Source organism: Mastigoproctus giganteus, chromosome 5, assembly GCF_048544385.1.
Source record: "Mastigoproctus giganteus isolate SK-2022 chromosome 5, ASM4854438v1, whole genome shotgun sequence".
NCBI lineage: Eukaryota > Metazoa > Arthropoda > Arachnida > Uropygi > Thelyphonidae > Mastigoproctus > Mastigoproctus giganteus.
Window position 1 is genome coordinate 64,496,649 of NC_143579.1, and position 15,911 is coordinate 64,512,559.

The following is a 15,911-nucleotide window of genomic DNA, read 5'->3' on the forward strand; positions in this document are numbered from 1 at the left end:
GAACAATTTCTTCTTCTGATACATTCATTAGGTCCCATTCAGAAATAACGCCTTTGGATGAATTAAGTGTGGCATGTGGGGACACTTTAACTGAAACTCCACCAAATGAGGTGAGTCTGAGTAGAGACTCAGAGTGTTTTGAGTTGGTGGTCTCAACAAGCAGGTCGCCAGATTTCAGTCGTCGTACCATTTTAGGGGAGCCAGCTACGCTCTCAAGACATTTTTGAATGAGGAATGGTGATAAACTACCCAACGATTGGTTAGTTAGCGAATGCAGAATCAGAAAACTTGGGTTTTCCATTCGGGGAGCATCCGTCCTCAGTCTCTTTGGATTGGATAAGTCATTATCGGGTGTGTGCAAATCCAGTGTATTTGGATTTGCATTCCTAATCGGTGGAAAATTGTCACAGTCCATGTTTTGCTCCTTTTGGCCCTGGGGGTTGGTTTTACCACCCAGATTTCCGGCCCCGCCACGGGGAGGCAGGAGCAGTGCCACAAGGTGACCAAGCGGCTAAGTTAGTTAGTTAGTATTATTAGAAATAAAAAACAGAAAGGTAACTTTCCTTTCTGGGCCTTTGCCTACTTCTTCTAGTGCAAAAGAGCTACACTAATTAATAAATAAAGAAAACGGTTGTTGAAACAAAATATAATCTATCACTTGAAGGCTCTTTAGAGATAACGCTTTGAGATACGCAAAGAAATCGCTTGGTCACGGAACGCTTGGCACCCGGGGCCCCCCGGCAGGGGAGGAGGAGATGGTCTACCTGTCTCCTCCCTCCCCTGCCACCCTATATACTTTGCCTGGTGAGGCATGGTGAGGCCTTACTGACCACCTGGGGTTGCCTTCCCTATCGACTCTTGGCTTTTTATAAACATAAGTGTCCCCCTGTTTTTTTTTTTTTTTTTTTTTTTTTTTAGGTATTAGCCAGTGAAATCCCAGGAAATTAGGTGGCAGGATCTGCCAGAGTATATATAAACTACTGGGTTCCTGGTCTGCCTCCACGGGATGTAAGTGGGGCAACGTTGGGCTCCAACAGGGGTCCAGCGGCTAAACGACCAGAAGAACAATGGTGCGCAACACTAAATGATCCAAGACCCACACACTTTTAAATCTCTGGCATTTACAGCGTACTGTAACACACCACAATGTAAACTACGCGGAGATGGGGGAACCCCTGATGCCCTTTGACCCTAAACAGACTTACTTCCCCCCATCTAACAATCTTTAACAAGATGGAGACTATCCTTTTCAAGACTTTTTCAATTCTGCCCAGACACGATAGGAGGGAGTATATGATGAGAGCCCTGTCGATCAATTCGGCCCTGGAAAGATTGTGCAAGGCTCAAGGGGTAGAATTTTTTTCAGCCTTGTCTGTACTTGTTAACAGGAGAGACTGCTTCTACAGGGATGGATACACTTAAATAGAAAGGGTGCAAGAATGTTTGCTGATGCTATTGAGCTATCAGCATCAGAATGTTTGCTGATGCTATTTCCGACCCACCTAGCAGTGCTAGGTGGGTCGGAAAACTGCAAGATTGGGGGGGGATACAAGGACTAATAGATTAACAGTAGCCACTGGCAGAGGTGAAAGTGATTATTGCACTGCTTCTTTGGAATGAGCAGCAGCTTGAAAAATAAGATGCAGAATATTTCAGAGACTGCTGGGAGTCATTGGGGTACAAGTAAACACATGGGTTGTGTTAGGGAAGCTAAGAAAAAGAATAGGTGCATGTATACTTGCATGTACACCAATGCTAGGAGTTTGGTAAATGAATTTGATGAATTTGAGGTATTGCTCAAAGCATCAAAGGTGGATATTGTTGGGATATCAGAGATGTGGTGTCACACAAATATAAGTAATACAGAACTGGAATTTGGGGAGTACAACGTCTACAGAAAGGATAGACAGGATAGGAAGGGAATAGGGGTTATGCTATTAGTTAAGAAACACACAAAATCCAAGGAAGTGAAGCCAGTCGACATCGCTGGACAGTGCAGTGTCGAGTCAGTTTGGTGTGACATAAACATTGGGAGATCAAAATTGAGATTAGGAGTGTGCTATAGGCCTAATGACTCTGATGAGTATAATAAGAAACTGTACAGAGAAATAGTGGGCCAGTAAATCAGAGAGTCTTATAATGGGGGATTTTAATTTCCCAGATATTGACTGGAATTTGTGGGTTGGTCACTCACATACTAGCAAGGCTTTTGTGGATTTATTGGATGATTGTTTTCTAAATCAGCATGTTCGGGAGGCAATTAGAGGGAGCAATACTCTTGATTTGATTATCAGTAGAGATTCTTCATGCATTAAGAATCTGCAGATACAGGAACCACTAGGTGGCAGTGATCACAGTGTGCTGAAGTGGGATTTACTCAAGGAGGTAACTACCATCAGGGGTAAAGGGAAGGGTTATTGCTTTCGTAAAGGCGACTACAATGGTCTGAGACAGTATTTAAATTCTATACAGTGGGACCAACTGATGATGTTACCAACAGCAAACTCAAAATGGGAAGCATTCAAAGAACTTATCTTGAAAGTTACTAGGCTTTACATACCAACTAAGAAATATTGTTCAAGGTTCAGGCCTAAATGGATGTCAGATGAACTAATGAGACATATGGCAGAGAAGAAAAATGCATGGGATACATATAAATTAACATGTGACACAGAAGCCTATGATAGATATAAGTTGATCTGTAACCAAGTTACAAAGGAGGTTAGGCAGGCGAAGGCAGATTACGAGAAATCTTTGGCAAGGGATGCAAAGAAAAACAGCAAGGAGTTCTTTACTTATGTAAACTCTAGAAGGAAGGGGATGAATCAGATTGGTCCACTTGATATCGATGGTTCAACTGTTCATGATCCTGCTCAGGTAGCTAACACACTAAATCAATATTTTGCATCTACATTCACACATGAGGAGTTATTCAGGAAAGGGAATGCCATAGATGAAGTAAACACTGGCAGTGAGCTAGATGATCTTGTAATAATTGAGAGTAAAGTGGAGGAGAAATTGTTGAAGATAAATACAAGAAAGGCACCTGGGGTGGATGGGATTTATCCAGTTATATTAAAGGAGGCAGCAAAGGAAGTAAGCAATCCGTTACCATAATTATGAGAGCTTCCTTGGACTCAGGGGAGGTAACCACAGACTGGAGATGTGCAAATGTAACCCCAATTCACAAAGGAGGATCAAAGGCTGACACAAGTAATTATAGACCTGTGAGTTTAACTTCTGTTCCAGGAAAATTAATGGAAGCACTGGTTAAAGAAGCACTGCAGGATCATCTTGACAAGAATTCAGTTACAGCTCAGACACAGCATGGTTTTGTTAAGGGAAGGTCTTGCCCGACCAATTTGATTGGATACTATGATGTAGTCACAAAAGAATTGGATGCAGGGAATAACTTTGATATTATATATTTGGATCTTAGAAAGGCTTTTGATACTGTTGCACATGGAAGACTGCTGCACAAATTGGAGCAGTGTGGCATTGGTGGCAAATTGTTGCTATGGATAAAGGGATGGTTGAGTGGCAGAAGACAGAGAGTGGTAATTAATGGACACTGCTCATCGTGGACTAATGTTATTAGTGGAGTCCCTCAGGGTTCAGTGTTGGGTCCATTATTGTTTTCTGTAATTATAAATAATATTGATGATGGTATATCAAGCTTAATGTCCAAGTTTGCAGATGATACAAAGGTTGGCAGAGTAGTTAAGGATGCTACTGACGCTATGCTGCTGCAACAGGATCTGGAAAGGTTGAGCAGATGGGCTGAGAGGTTGCAAATGAAGTTTAACATTGACAAATGTAAAGTATTACATATGGGAAACAGCAACCTCGGAGCAACGTATCAACTCTGTGGTACTACACTGACAGTGGTAGAGAATGAAAAGGTCCTGGGGGTAATTGTGCAGGCAGATATGAATTTCTCTGAGCAGTGCAGACGGGCTGCAAGAGTAGCTCATTGTGTATTGTCAATGATATACAGGAATTTTTCTAGCAGGGATAGGGTGGTGATTATTCCCTTGTATAAGGCAATGGTCAGGCCACACCTTGAGTACTGTATACAGGTCTGGAGGCCTCATTTCAAGAAGGATGTACAGCTGCTGGAACGAGTACAGAGAAGGGCAACAAGGTTAGTGAACGGAACGAAGGGTTGCTCTTAGGAAGAAAGGCTTAAGTTTTGCAAATTGCAGTGTCTGGAGACTAGGCACCGGCGAGGTGATCTGATAGAGGTGTACAAAGCCTTGAATGGTTTGAGCATGCTCAATGCTGATGAGATACTGCCTCTTGCTCAGAATAATCACCTGAGAGGGCATAAATTCAAATTGAGGAAAGACAGATGTAGGATAGATGTGATAGATGTGCGGAAATTTGCTTTTAGCCAGCGGGTAGTTGATTGGTGGAACAGACTTCCATCCCTTGTTGTGGAAGTTGATAGCCTAAATAAATTTAAGGCTCAGCTGGACAGGTATTTCGGAAGAATGGAGGGGTGAAGTTGAAGGGTTTTTTTTTTTTTTTTTTTTTTTTTTGGCTGATGCTGCATAAGCTTGCTTTCTTGCATCATACGCCTGTACTAATGCTAAAGACCTATGTGGAGAATGAAAAGGTCACCCTGAGGCTGCAGGCCTATAATGACTGTGGGGCAAATAAAATGCAACAGCGTGTTCCCACATATGCTGAAACGCCGAGGAGTAACCAAAATCAGGGAAAACAAACTCAGAACGGGCCCCAAAAAAGGAAGCAGCCTCTCTTGATGACACCCAACTTGGTTGTGTTTAGACCTGTGGCCACAGATGGCACCCAAGGAAAGAGAACCAGTGAAGAAATAAAGACAACTGTGATGAAGGAACTAAAGGATGACCTCAAAGCTACTACGATAAAGTCCATCCAAAAAACGAGGAATGTAGGAATCGTTATTGAAATGGAGGGAAACGAAGACATACAGACGATAATGGATAACCCAAAAATTGCCACCTTGGGTTTGACTGCAGAATTGCAAAAAAAAAAAAAAAAAAAAAAAGGACCTGCTATCATTGTTTTTGACACAGACAAGGACCTAACCCTGGAACAGTTAGCTACAGAGATCATAAACAGAAATCTGAGAGACATCCCCCAGCAACTCAGGAACAGTGAACTCTGGTGCAGCCCAGGTACTCCACCAGATCTAGGGCACGACCAAACAGAAACTGGGTCCTAGAGCTGGCTCCGACCGTCTGACAGCAACTAAAGAATCAAGAGAGAATCTACATTGAATGGGGATCACACTGATTTTGGGAGCATGTGGCAATCCCGAAATGCTTCTAGTGTTGTAAATACTGGCCACATAACCCATACGTGTACACAAATGGAATCAACCTGCCGTCACTGCTCTGGTAGGGGACATGGATATAAAACATGTCCAAACAAGGAGCAAGATCCAATCTGTGCAAACTGTAATCTGTGCAAACGGCAGGGAAAATGGACCACTCTCATTATGAGACCCAAACTTTCCAGTTTATCTTAAAGTAAAAGGGTTGAATCAGTCATGAACTGACTATGGAGAGACCCCCTAAAGAGTACAACAGATCCAAAATTGCAATAATACAGCATAACGTTCAGAGAGCTAGGGCAGTGGTCCAGCAACTTAGAGTCATAGCGGACAAGGCAGCAGCTGACGTCCTACTATTACAGGAACCACATACCCACTCAAAACGAGTGTGCGGATATCCGGCAGCATACAAAATAGTCCACGATGAGAGTGACACCCCATGGGCTGTGGTTGTGGTCCACAATCCCGATTATACTGTGACTTAAGTAACACAGCTTTGTGCACCCTGGGCGGCGTGTACTCACATCTTAATGCCATTGGGCCAAATCTATGCTGTGGCCCTTTACAGCATGTCAGGCGAGGACATTGCACCTATCACCAGGTACTTGCAGGCCTTGACCGACATGCTCACTGATCAAAGAATCATAATTGGGGTAGATGTAAACTGCCATTTCCCAGCCTGCCACAGTCTGACCCCAGACAGGAGAGGTACCAGAAATGGACAGATTTTAGAGAATTTCTCTCAAACTCCCGGTTCACTATCCTGAACAGACCACACCAGATGCCTACATTTTGTAATACCCTGTGGGAGGCAACTATTGATGTCAGGTTGTCCACGGGAAACCTTGCGGGGTACGTTGAGGATTGGGTCGTCAGAGACACGTGGATGACTTCCGACCACAGGGTGATTACCTACCAAATCAGAAGATCATTAAACAGGCTTCCCATACCTAAACAAACACTAAATCGCTTTGCCGGGCAAACTGGGAAAGGTTCAGAGAAGTCTTAATGCCCGCTGTGGCTCGACACCTGGAAACAACAAACCAGAATGGGGACCAAGACGAGAATCAAAAGAGGGTAACGGAAATAATACTTGTGGTGAGTGAAGCATCAATGAAGAGGAGAAATCCCAAATCTGGAGCAGTCCCTTGGTGGACTTGCGAGATCCAGCAACTCAGGAGGGAGACCATAAAAAGAAGAAAACTCTTTCAACGGGCAAGATGCACATTGCCTGCTGATGAGGTCCAGATACTGAAGGAGCACTATAGAGAAGCAAGAAACAGATATACGGATGCAATGAACAAGAGCAAACAAAGAGCCTGGGAAAACTTGGCAGGCATAATACGAAATATTGAGCCCTGGGGGATAGTCTATAGGATAATCACAAACAAACTCCCCAGGGGGGGGGGAGTTATTTCTACCACACTGACACCGCAGGGGAGCCAAACACCACCACATGGCAACATTCAATCACAAATATTCTGGGTGCTATTTTCCCGGAGACTGCCATGCCTACTTCTCCTGAACAGCATAGAATTTGCCAAGAAAATGACATGTACATCACTGACTCCTGTGAACCACCCTTCACGCTAGATGATATCTAATCTGCGGCAAATCACATAAGAAATAATAAGTGCCCTGGTCTCGATTATCTCGAGCCAGAAATTATCAAAAAAGTAATGGACCAAGGCACCTTCCCAAGAAACTGGAAGACTGCAGGACTGAAGCTGATCCCAAAAAAACCCATAAAACCTCCACAACAGCCAACCACCTACAGACCGATAGCTTTGCTACCAGTGACCAGCAAACTATTTGAGAGAATGCTATATGCACGAATTGACACACATTACAAGAGTGCTGAACTGCATGTCTACCGAGTTTAGCTTTAAGCCTGAGTCTTCGACAGTAGACATCTGCTGCACGGTGTGGCCAGCTCCAACGGTAAATACTACCTAATCATCTCCATTGATTTTGCCAGGGTGTTCGACACCATCTGGTGGCCGTGCGTCCTGGCAAGACTAAGGCGGGCCAACCTTCCCTGCAACTTGTATCTTACTATCAAGTCTTACCATACGGACAGGAGTATTAGGGTAATGGCACCCTATGGTAGGGTAAACTGCCGTGTCTGCAGGAGTTGCCCCCATCCTGGGGCCGCTCCTGTGGAACATTGTCTTGGATGAGTTCCTGGCCATGGATCTTGGGTGATGTCCAAACGCAAGCTTTCACCAACGACTTGATCTTGAAAATTGCTGCCGACAGTAGAGCACAGTTGGAGGTAAAAGCAAACCATGACATCAAGATACTACAGGACTGGACCCTCTTACATTGCCTAAAAATCTCACCGACTAAGACATCCTCAATCTTACTGAAAGGCTCCCTTGACATGTGCAGCCTGCCTCAAATAAAGGTGAACAACACCACAATTAAACTCCAAAGCCAACTTAAGTACCTGGCGGTAATATTAGATTGTAATCTTTCCTTCAAGCAGCATCTCGCACATCTAAGGAAGTATTCTGCACCGTTAGCCCGTGTGGTCCGTCGTGACTGGTGACTTAAACGTCGTGTACTCTCCTTATATTATAAAATGACATTCCTACCAACTATAACATATGCCTCTGCGGTTTGGTATCACAAGGCATCAACCGGCATAAACAGATGCATAACTGACTTAATCCATAGAACTATCCTGTTAACCATTACCAGAGTCTGCAGCACCACTAGCACTGTTGCCCTACAGGTCTTGGCCAGAGCCCTTCCCCTTGACCTGGACATTGTACGCACTGGAATAACCTATTATATAACCAATGGAATGCCTTGCACCCATCTAGACAACACAGTGGATAACAGAGCAACCCACAAAGCTGAAAAGAACAGGCTGCAGAAATACCTAAAACAAACCTGGCAATACTGCTGGACAAACACAACAAAAGGGAATATCACCAAAAAGTTCATCCCGGAAGTAGACAAGATTATACCCCATTCTCCCAACCTGGCTGTAACCCAGACTTTACACAACCTACCTCCTTACAGGTCATGGGGCTTTCAATGCAAAGCTTACAGCATTGGGAATAGTGGAGGACCTGCGCTATACTTGCGGGGAACAAGAAAGTTGGGTGCACATTATGTTTGAGTGTGCCCAATATGAAGACCTTAGATGCAGACTAATGACTAGAGTTCACTATCTACCAAGGGAATCTTGAGTCACATCTAATAGATACACAAGAGGAATACTTAGTCTTAACTGATTATGCCCAGGGATTATTTACCAGGCGGCAAACACTAACCGCCATATACAGAAGACCTTAACAGAATGAGGCAAACCAAACCTGCAAATAGCAGCAAGACGACACAGAGGAGCCGACTATACAGACCTTGGACTGACTACAAAATGCACTAGAAAAAGACAAGTGACATTATATTGTCTAACCACAAGAGGCATAATTACCGCCAATGGGAGCGAAAAACACCTTTAAATATTCATGGCATCAGAACAAAGGGACACTGCCCCAAGACCTTGCAGCATAGACCCACTACATAATGACAAAAGGTAATGTAAGGACTAGTAAAGATCACGGAAGGGATAAAACCCCATAGTGATAGTCAGTAGACTTTATTATGACCCCAAGATAATGAACAGAAAATAGGACCCAGACTATATGCAGTCCGGAAAGATGACATCCCAGATTTAACTCCCTATTAGTGTCCCACCTGGATGAGACTCAACGGCCAGCTTTTCAGGGACTGCAAACTGACGGAGATGATATATACTCTCCCGCCGGGACAGGCCATTGGCAACCCAAATCCGCACTCTCTTGAGCGGATCTTTCTTTCCAAATTCCTGGGAAGGGGGGAAGGATTGCCTCTCCTTCCCAATTTTCTCACTCTGGTGGGGCACGGGCATGCTTCACTGCTTGCAGGGGCCATCTACTCTATCGGCTCCTTACTTCCAATTTCTTCTCCTGAGTCTTCAGCCTCCCCCCAAACTTTTGTCTTCCACAGCATTTAGCCCTACATGTCAAAATTAAAAGAGAACATCAAAATTCTTGCCCAAACCTATTTGGTTTTTAAAACTCACTTTTACCAAACAGCCCCATGTCGCATACTAAGTTGTTAAGTATCATTAATTTCAACCGTGATTTTTTTTTTTTTTTGGTCCTAGCCACTGAAATCCCAGAAAAGTAAGTGGCAGGACCTGCCAGAGTACAAATATTGGTAACACCCGGCCGGCCTCCCCATGGCTGGTATTGGTAACATCGGGTCTCACTAGGGGCACAACATATTACATACCCTACACACCTTTAAATTTCTGGCTTGTCCAATACAGAGAACATACACAGAGATGGGAGAAATCCCAGGTGCTGTCAGATCCTCAACATACCTAATACCCCCATCCATCCCCTCCAATAGTTTGTCTAGTTCTTGCTTGAATTTATTCAAACTATCCACTTCCACAACAACAGATGGGAGCTTGCTCCAGCAATCAATGAACCACTGGCTGAAGGCAAATTTCCACACATATATTCTGCAACCACTTCCTCAATTTGAATTTATGCCCCCTCGTGTGCATAGTCTGAGCAAGAGAAAGATCTCATCTGCACTGAGTTTGCTCAAGCCATTCAAAGCTTTAAACGCCTTAATCAGATCACCCTGCAGGTGCTTAGTCTCTCCGGATACTGCAATTTGCAGAACTGAAACCTTTCTTGGTAAGAGCACTCCTTTGTTCCCCTCACCAATCTTATTGCTCTTCTCTTCTAGCATCTCTACACCTTTCCTAAAATGAGGACTCCAGACCTGTATGCATATTCAACATGCACCCTGACCATTGGCTTATACAATAAGATAATCATCTTCTTATCCCTGCTAGAAAAATTCCTGTATATCTTTGACAAAACCTCATGAGCTGCCCTGGTAGCCTATCTACACTGCTCAGAGAACTACCCTGGGTCCTTTTCCTTTGCCACTAATGTTTATGCAGTACCACACATTTGGTATGTTACTCTGGGATTACTGCTACCCATATGCAGTTCCTTGCATCTGCCAATGTTAAACTTCAATTAACATTTTTGATTCCATTTGCATAATTTTTCTAGATCTTGTTGCAGCAGCAGAGCTTCATTACTGCTATTAACCACCCTGCCAACTTTTTATCCTCTGAAAACTTAGACATAAGCCTGATACACCGCCATCAATATTATTAATAAAGACAAAAAAAAAAAAAATAGGCTCAGCACTGAACCTGGTATGGTATGGTTTTGATTTTATTGGCGCATTAGCTACTAAGGCTATAATGCGCCAAGACCAGCACTGAACCTGTGGAACTCCACTAATAAACATTAATCCATGAAAAGCAGTGTCCATGATAACCACTCTCTGTTTTCTCCCACTCAACCATCCCTTTATCCATTAATACCACACTTGTACAGCAGTATTTTATGTACAACAGCATCAAAAGCTTTCCTGAAATCTAAGTATATGATATCAAAATTATTTTTTCATCCAGTTCCTTTGTCACTGCATCATAGTATCCAATCAGATTGGTCAGACAAGATCTCCCCTTAACAAATCCATGCTATGACTGAAGTATAACTGCACTCCTGTCTAGATGGTCCTGCACTACTTCTTTAACTAGTCTCCATTATTTTCCCTGCAACAGAAGCTGTTTGTTGTTGTTTATTTGGTTTTTAGGAACATTAGCAACTAAGGCCATATTGCTCCGGGGATATGCGGTGGTCATTCCCTGACCTTTCCGCATCCTCCGTATTTGGTGGTCATGGGCTTGAACCACGGTCTAATCAAGAAGCGTGTGCTATGCACTGCTGCTCCTGCCCACCTGGCTACCAACAGAAGCTAAGGTAACAGGTCTATAATTACTCATGTCTCCCTTTGAGCCTCTTTTGTGAATTGGGATACATTCATATATCTCCAGTCTGCAGGTGCCTCCCTTGAATACAAAGATGCTCTCATAATTATTCAGTCACAATAGGCAGGTACTATTCAGTGTGCTTGGAGGTTTGTTGTGACTGTTAGTGCAAGGACTACATAGGCAATATTGTGCCTACTGATAATGCTTGTTAGGTTTATGTAGGCTCTAATATCAGGCATTAGAGCCTCCACTAGGCTTTGATATTCTTATGTCAGGAATATGTCAGTGTCCATAGTGGTAGAATCCATAGCAATTCCTTTTGGCCCTGGGTGATCTCTTCCTGCCCAGGTTTACCACAGGGAGGCAGAAATAGTGCCAGTGTGACCAATCAATGAGTAGTAAGTATTAGTAAATAAACTAGAAAAAAAAAAAAAGAGAACTTTCTTTCCTTGCATTCTTCAAATACTTTTTTGAGACAAGCTTCTATTAAATAAGGAAATTTAATAAGCACCAGAACTCAAAAGAAAAAACTGTATAGTCACTTTTAGCAATATTGCTGTCACACAAAATTCTTGGCACTCAGGTCTGATGTTGCTAGTCAAGAGCTTGTTGACTCTGGAAGTGGGAAGATATTAAAGTCAGTTTTCACTCCTTTTTTGCTCTTTCACCACCCAGGTTATCAACTACACCACAAGGAGGTAGGAGTAGTGCCAAGTGATCATGTGGTTGAAGTTTCAGTAGAGTTAATACCACAAAAGAGACTTTTAAGAGTTACTACAATTAAATTAAAAGAATATTAAAAAATAAGAACTATGTCACTTTTAAATAACTCAGTTGAGCACAGAGAAATCTCTTGGCCACAAGAAATAATAAGCACCAGAGCCATTCTAATATGATGAACAGAGAGTACAGGATACAGTACATTATTAAAATGATCATGAATTAAGTATTTATTTCCTTCAAGGGAATCTTCTAAATATCTACAGATATAAAAGCAACTATAAGAACAAAATTTATTGGTATTAATCTGCAGACAAGAGAAAAGTGTAGTTGACTGATTAGTTTCAGTGTGTGAATCTTTTCATCTATACTGCATCGTATATTAATATGCCCTATAACTGTGAGTAAATTTACACACACTTAAAATAAAAATGGACAAGTACCTTTCTATCATTTGCTTTATTCAAAACACTATCCCATCTTTGCTTGAGTGTACGAAGGCTGTGCTGTAAATTTTTAGCTGATCCTTCACCTGATCGCTTTAGATAAGTTTGACCTTGTTGTAGTACTGATTCCACTTTGTAACGATTACCATCCAGATCATTGTACAATTCCTATATGAATAAAACTCCAAATTAAATAAAAACACTCAAAATATGAAACAAAATATTTTGTGTTTAATTTTCCTTCATTTTTATAACAAACATTTAACAGTGTAATGAAGAAAGCTGCCTAAATTTACAGAACAGTTTAAAAATTTATGGGTCTGCTCTAATGGATTCAGAGCTACATAAATTTTTAAGGTAATGAAAAGGTTATCTTTTGCTATCCAGTACAACAATATTTTTATATCCAGATATGGTGCCTCATCAAACTCGTTTTACAGTGATAAATGTTTTATTCGAATTTGTATTAAATGTTTTTTCCATAATTTCTATACATTGTTTGATATCAAAACACAATAAGAAAACAAAAGACAGTTCTTAATGCATAAACTCTACAAATGTGTTTTGTTGATTCATACACATGCAGTCAACAGTGAAAAGCAAAAGGTGATGATAATTATGTTGTAACGAAAAAAAAAAAATCTCATAGATAAAAAAGTTGTCCAATTTTATATATCATTTTTCTGCATAATTCTACATTTTGTCTAATGCTTTAAAATATTTTTGTATATTGTTCATGTAAAATTATTTTGGCTGAGAGGTTGATCTCTTCATTGCTGCTGGAATTTCTTCACAATCATGTCTGTTGCCTTGGAGATGTCCTTCAAGCTTTAAGAATAAAAAAAAAAAAAAAAAGGTCACTGGGCCAAAGCTGGGCTACAGATTGAGGCTTCACAGTTGCTATATTTCCAAACCTCAATTGTTTAATTAATTAATTTTTTTTGAGCCCATCCAATGTCTTAACATTCCAATCTGAGTTCACAGTAGGGTTGCTGATATTTTAACTCTGAATTTCTTTGAATGTGGTAATGTTTTATCATGAAATTCCTCAGGATGTCTCATTTTCAGATCAATACAGAACTCATGTTCAGTCCCATAATTTTTAAATTGATTAATTTTGGCACGGCTAACATTTTGAGCAGTCAGAAATGCAGAGGAAAAAGTACATTTATTGCAACTGGCTGAGAACCAATTTAGAAATCTATTAACAGACTTTTTCACTACTAAAAAATTATTGGTTTTTTTTATCTTTTCTTTCAATATTAACAGCACAGTTATTATTTGCATTCATCTGATAAAGCAGGTAAAATTGTTTCTTACTGTTCTAGGAAATAACTCAAAAATCAGAGTCGAAATAAGAATGATAAAAAAATTTAATATTCTTTTATGCAATTCTGTAGGAGTATAATTAGAAAGAAAGTATAATTATAAACAAACTAGATATGTGTTATGCAATGAATTAATTTCCCACAAGAAAACTCAAACATATCTTATAGTTCTTGTCAACAAAAAGTTGCTTAAAAGTACCAGTATCATTTGGTTAGTGACAGGGTTTAGTTCCTCAAAAATGTGGTTAAGCAAACTTTAAGTGTGATGATAGATGTGTGATGTCAGATGCACTCTTTGAAAAAAAAAAAAGAAAAAAAAAAAAAAAAAAAAGAAAAAAAAAAAGAATAATGAATTTTAAACATATATAAATACATATACTGCATTCCTATGGAATGCTTGGTTTGGTTTGGTTTAAGAATTTTTTTGGCACATTAACAACAATGGCTATTATGTGCCAAGGAAAGGTAAAAATAGAATCTGTTAACTTTGAAAAAGTTATCTCGTCTAAAAGTTAAAAATGCATATATGTATAAAAGGCAGTATAAATTCTAAAAATATATGCTTTATTTTATATATATGTAAATAAATTAATAAGTTGTAAAAAAGTAAAAACAGCTGACACTTGTCATTGTCGGATAAAATCTGATGGAGTGTATGAGGCTCAGTCAGATGGTTAAAAGCAGTGGTGGGATTCAGCCGGTTCACACCGGTTCGGCAGAACCGATACCTAATTTTTTGTTGAGTTCGGCGAACCGGTTGTTAAAATGGCACTTGTGATCAGGGTTCTCTCTAAGGTGGGCGCCTGGTATTCTATGCCATTTATTAATTCAGCAAGAAATTTTCGTTTAGTATCGATAAAATGAAGAAAATGTATGTTCTGACTGATGTTTATCAATGGTATAAGCATAGTGCTTTGTTTATAAAAGTTTATGATATGACCACACGTGGACAGAACCAGTAAAAATATTCAAATATATTGGCACATATCCGCTCGCTCCTGCTCTATAATATATTAAAATAAAACATTTTTAAAATTTTTTGCAGTAGCCCTTAAAAGGATGAAAAGGCAACAGAGTTTGACAGATTTTTTTCAATAAGAAACCAAAATCAGAATTTGTTGTATTACAATTGGCCTTGGATTCAGTTACATCACCAACAATTTTCGTTGAACTAGTTGAATTGGAAAAAACAAGATGCAGAGACAATATGTTCTTCAGTTATGGAAAGTTTAAATAATGTTGGGTTTACTAAGAACTACCTAGAAAAAAAATTAATAGAATTTTGCTCCGATGGTGCCAGCGTTATGCTTGGGAGAAAATCTGGAGTGAGCACTAGAATTGCAAAAGAGTTTCCAAACATAATAATATGGCACTGTTTAAATCATCGCCTCCATCTTGTTTTAGATGATTCGATAAAGGAAACAAAGCAAGTAAATCATTTTAAAATATTTATTGATAAGATATATACTATTTTTCATCAATCCAATAAGAACCAAATTGAACTTTCCGAAATATCCAAACAACTTGGAATTGAAATTATAAAGATTGGTAGAATTTTGAGACCAAGATGGGCTGCCTGTAGTTTAAGGTCAACCCTAGCTGTGTGGTGCGCTTATCCAGCACTACATCACTATTTTTATTCAAATAAAAAGTACTTAGGTATGCCTGCCCGTCTTGAAAATATATATTTTATAACTGATTTGGCATTGATGATTGATATTTTAAACGAAATTTCTCTTCTTTCAAATGCACTGCAAGCAAGAAATATAGACCTAATAAAGGCTGAAAAACTCGTGATAAGATCTATTAAAGCATTTCAAATGCTTGGAAAGGAAAAGGGTCCATACGAAAAAAAAGGTTGAATTAATTACTTCAGAAACGTTCAAAAATATAAAATTTGTATAAAATCATCGATTTGTCTCGGGCTTCCTCAGGAAAGACTTTTAGAAAACATCGTAACGAATTTGAAAAAAAAAAAAAAAAAAAAGACTAATGGATTGTGAACATTTAAAAGCAAGTTGTAGCCAATTTCAAGATATGAATAAATTACAATTTCTCAATTTTTTGGAGCCAGATTACTGGAATATTGAAGAAGTACTAGTTCCATGGAAAGCAGCTGAAGAACAATTACTCATATTTAATGACATTTTTAATTACCAAATTGATATTAATGATTATCGAGATTTCTTGGAAAACGTTTTAAAAAAATTCCCAGAATTATGCAATTCCTGAAA

General features: G+C 40.0%; 1 protein-coding gene across 7 annotated transcripts in view; it reads right to left on the bottom strand.

Annotated features, from left to right (window-relative positions):
• The window catches only part of LOC150085455 (uncharacterized), a 1,845,429-nt gene that overhangs the window by 489,658 nt on the left and 1,339,860 nt on the right, over window positions 1-15,911 (bottom strand). For all 7 annotated transcript variants that reach the window (XM_090374043.1, XM_090374041.1, XM_090374042.1 and 4 more), the window contains one exon: window positions 12,347-12,517. In XM_090374043.1, the coding sequence (XP_090230169.1) occupies window positions 12,347-12,517 (171 nt within the window). The remainder of the gene's footprint in view (window positions 1-12,346; window positions 12,518-15,911) is intronic.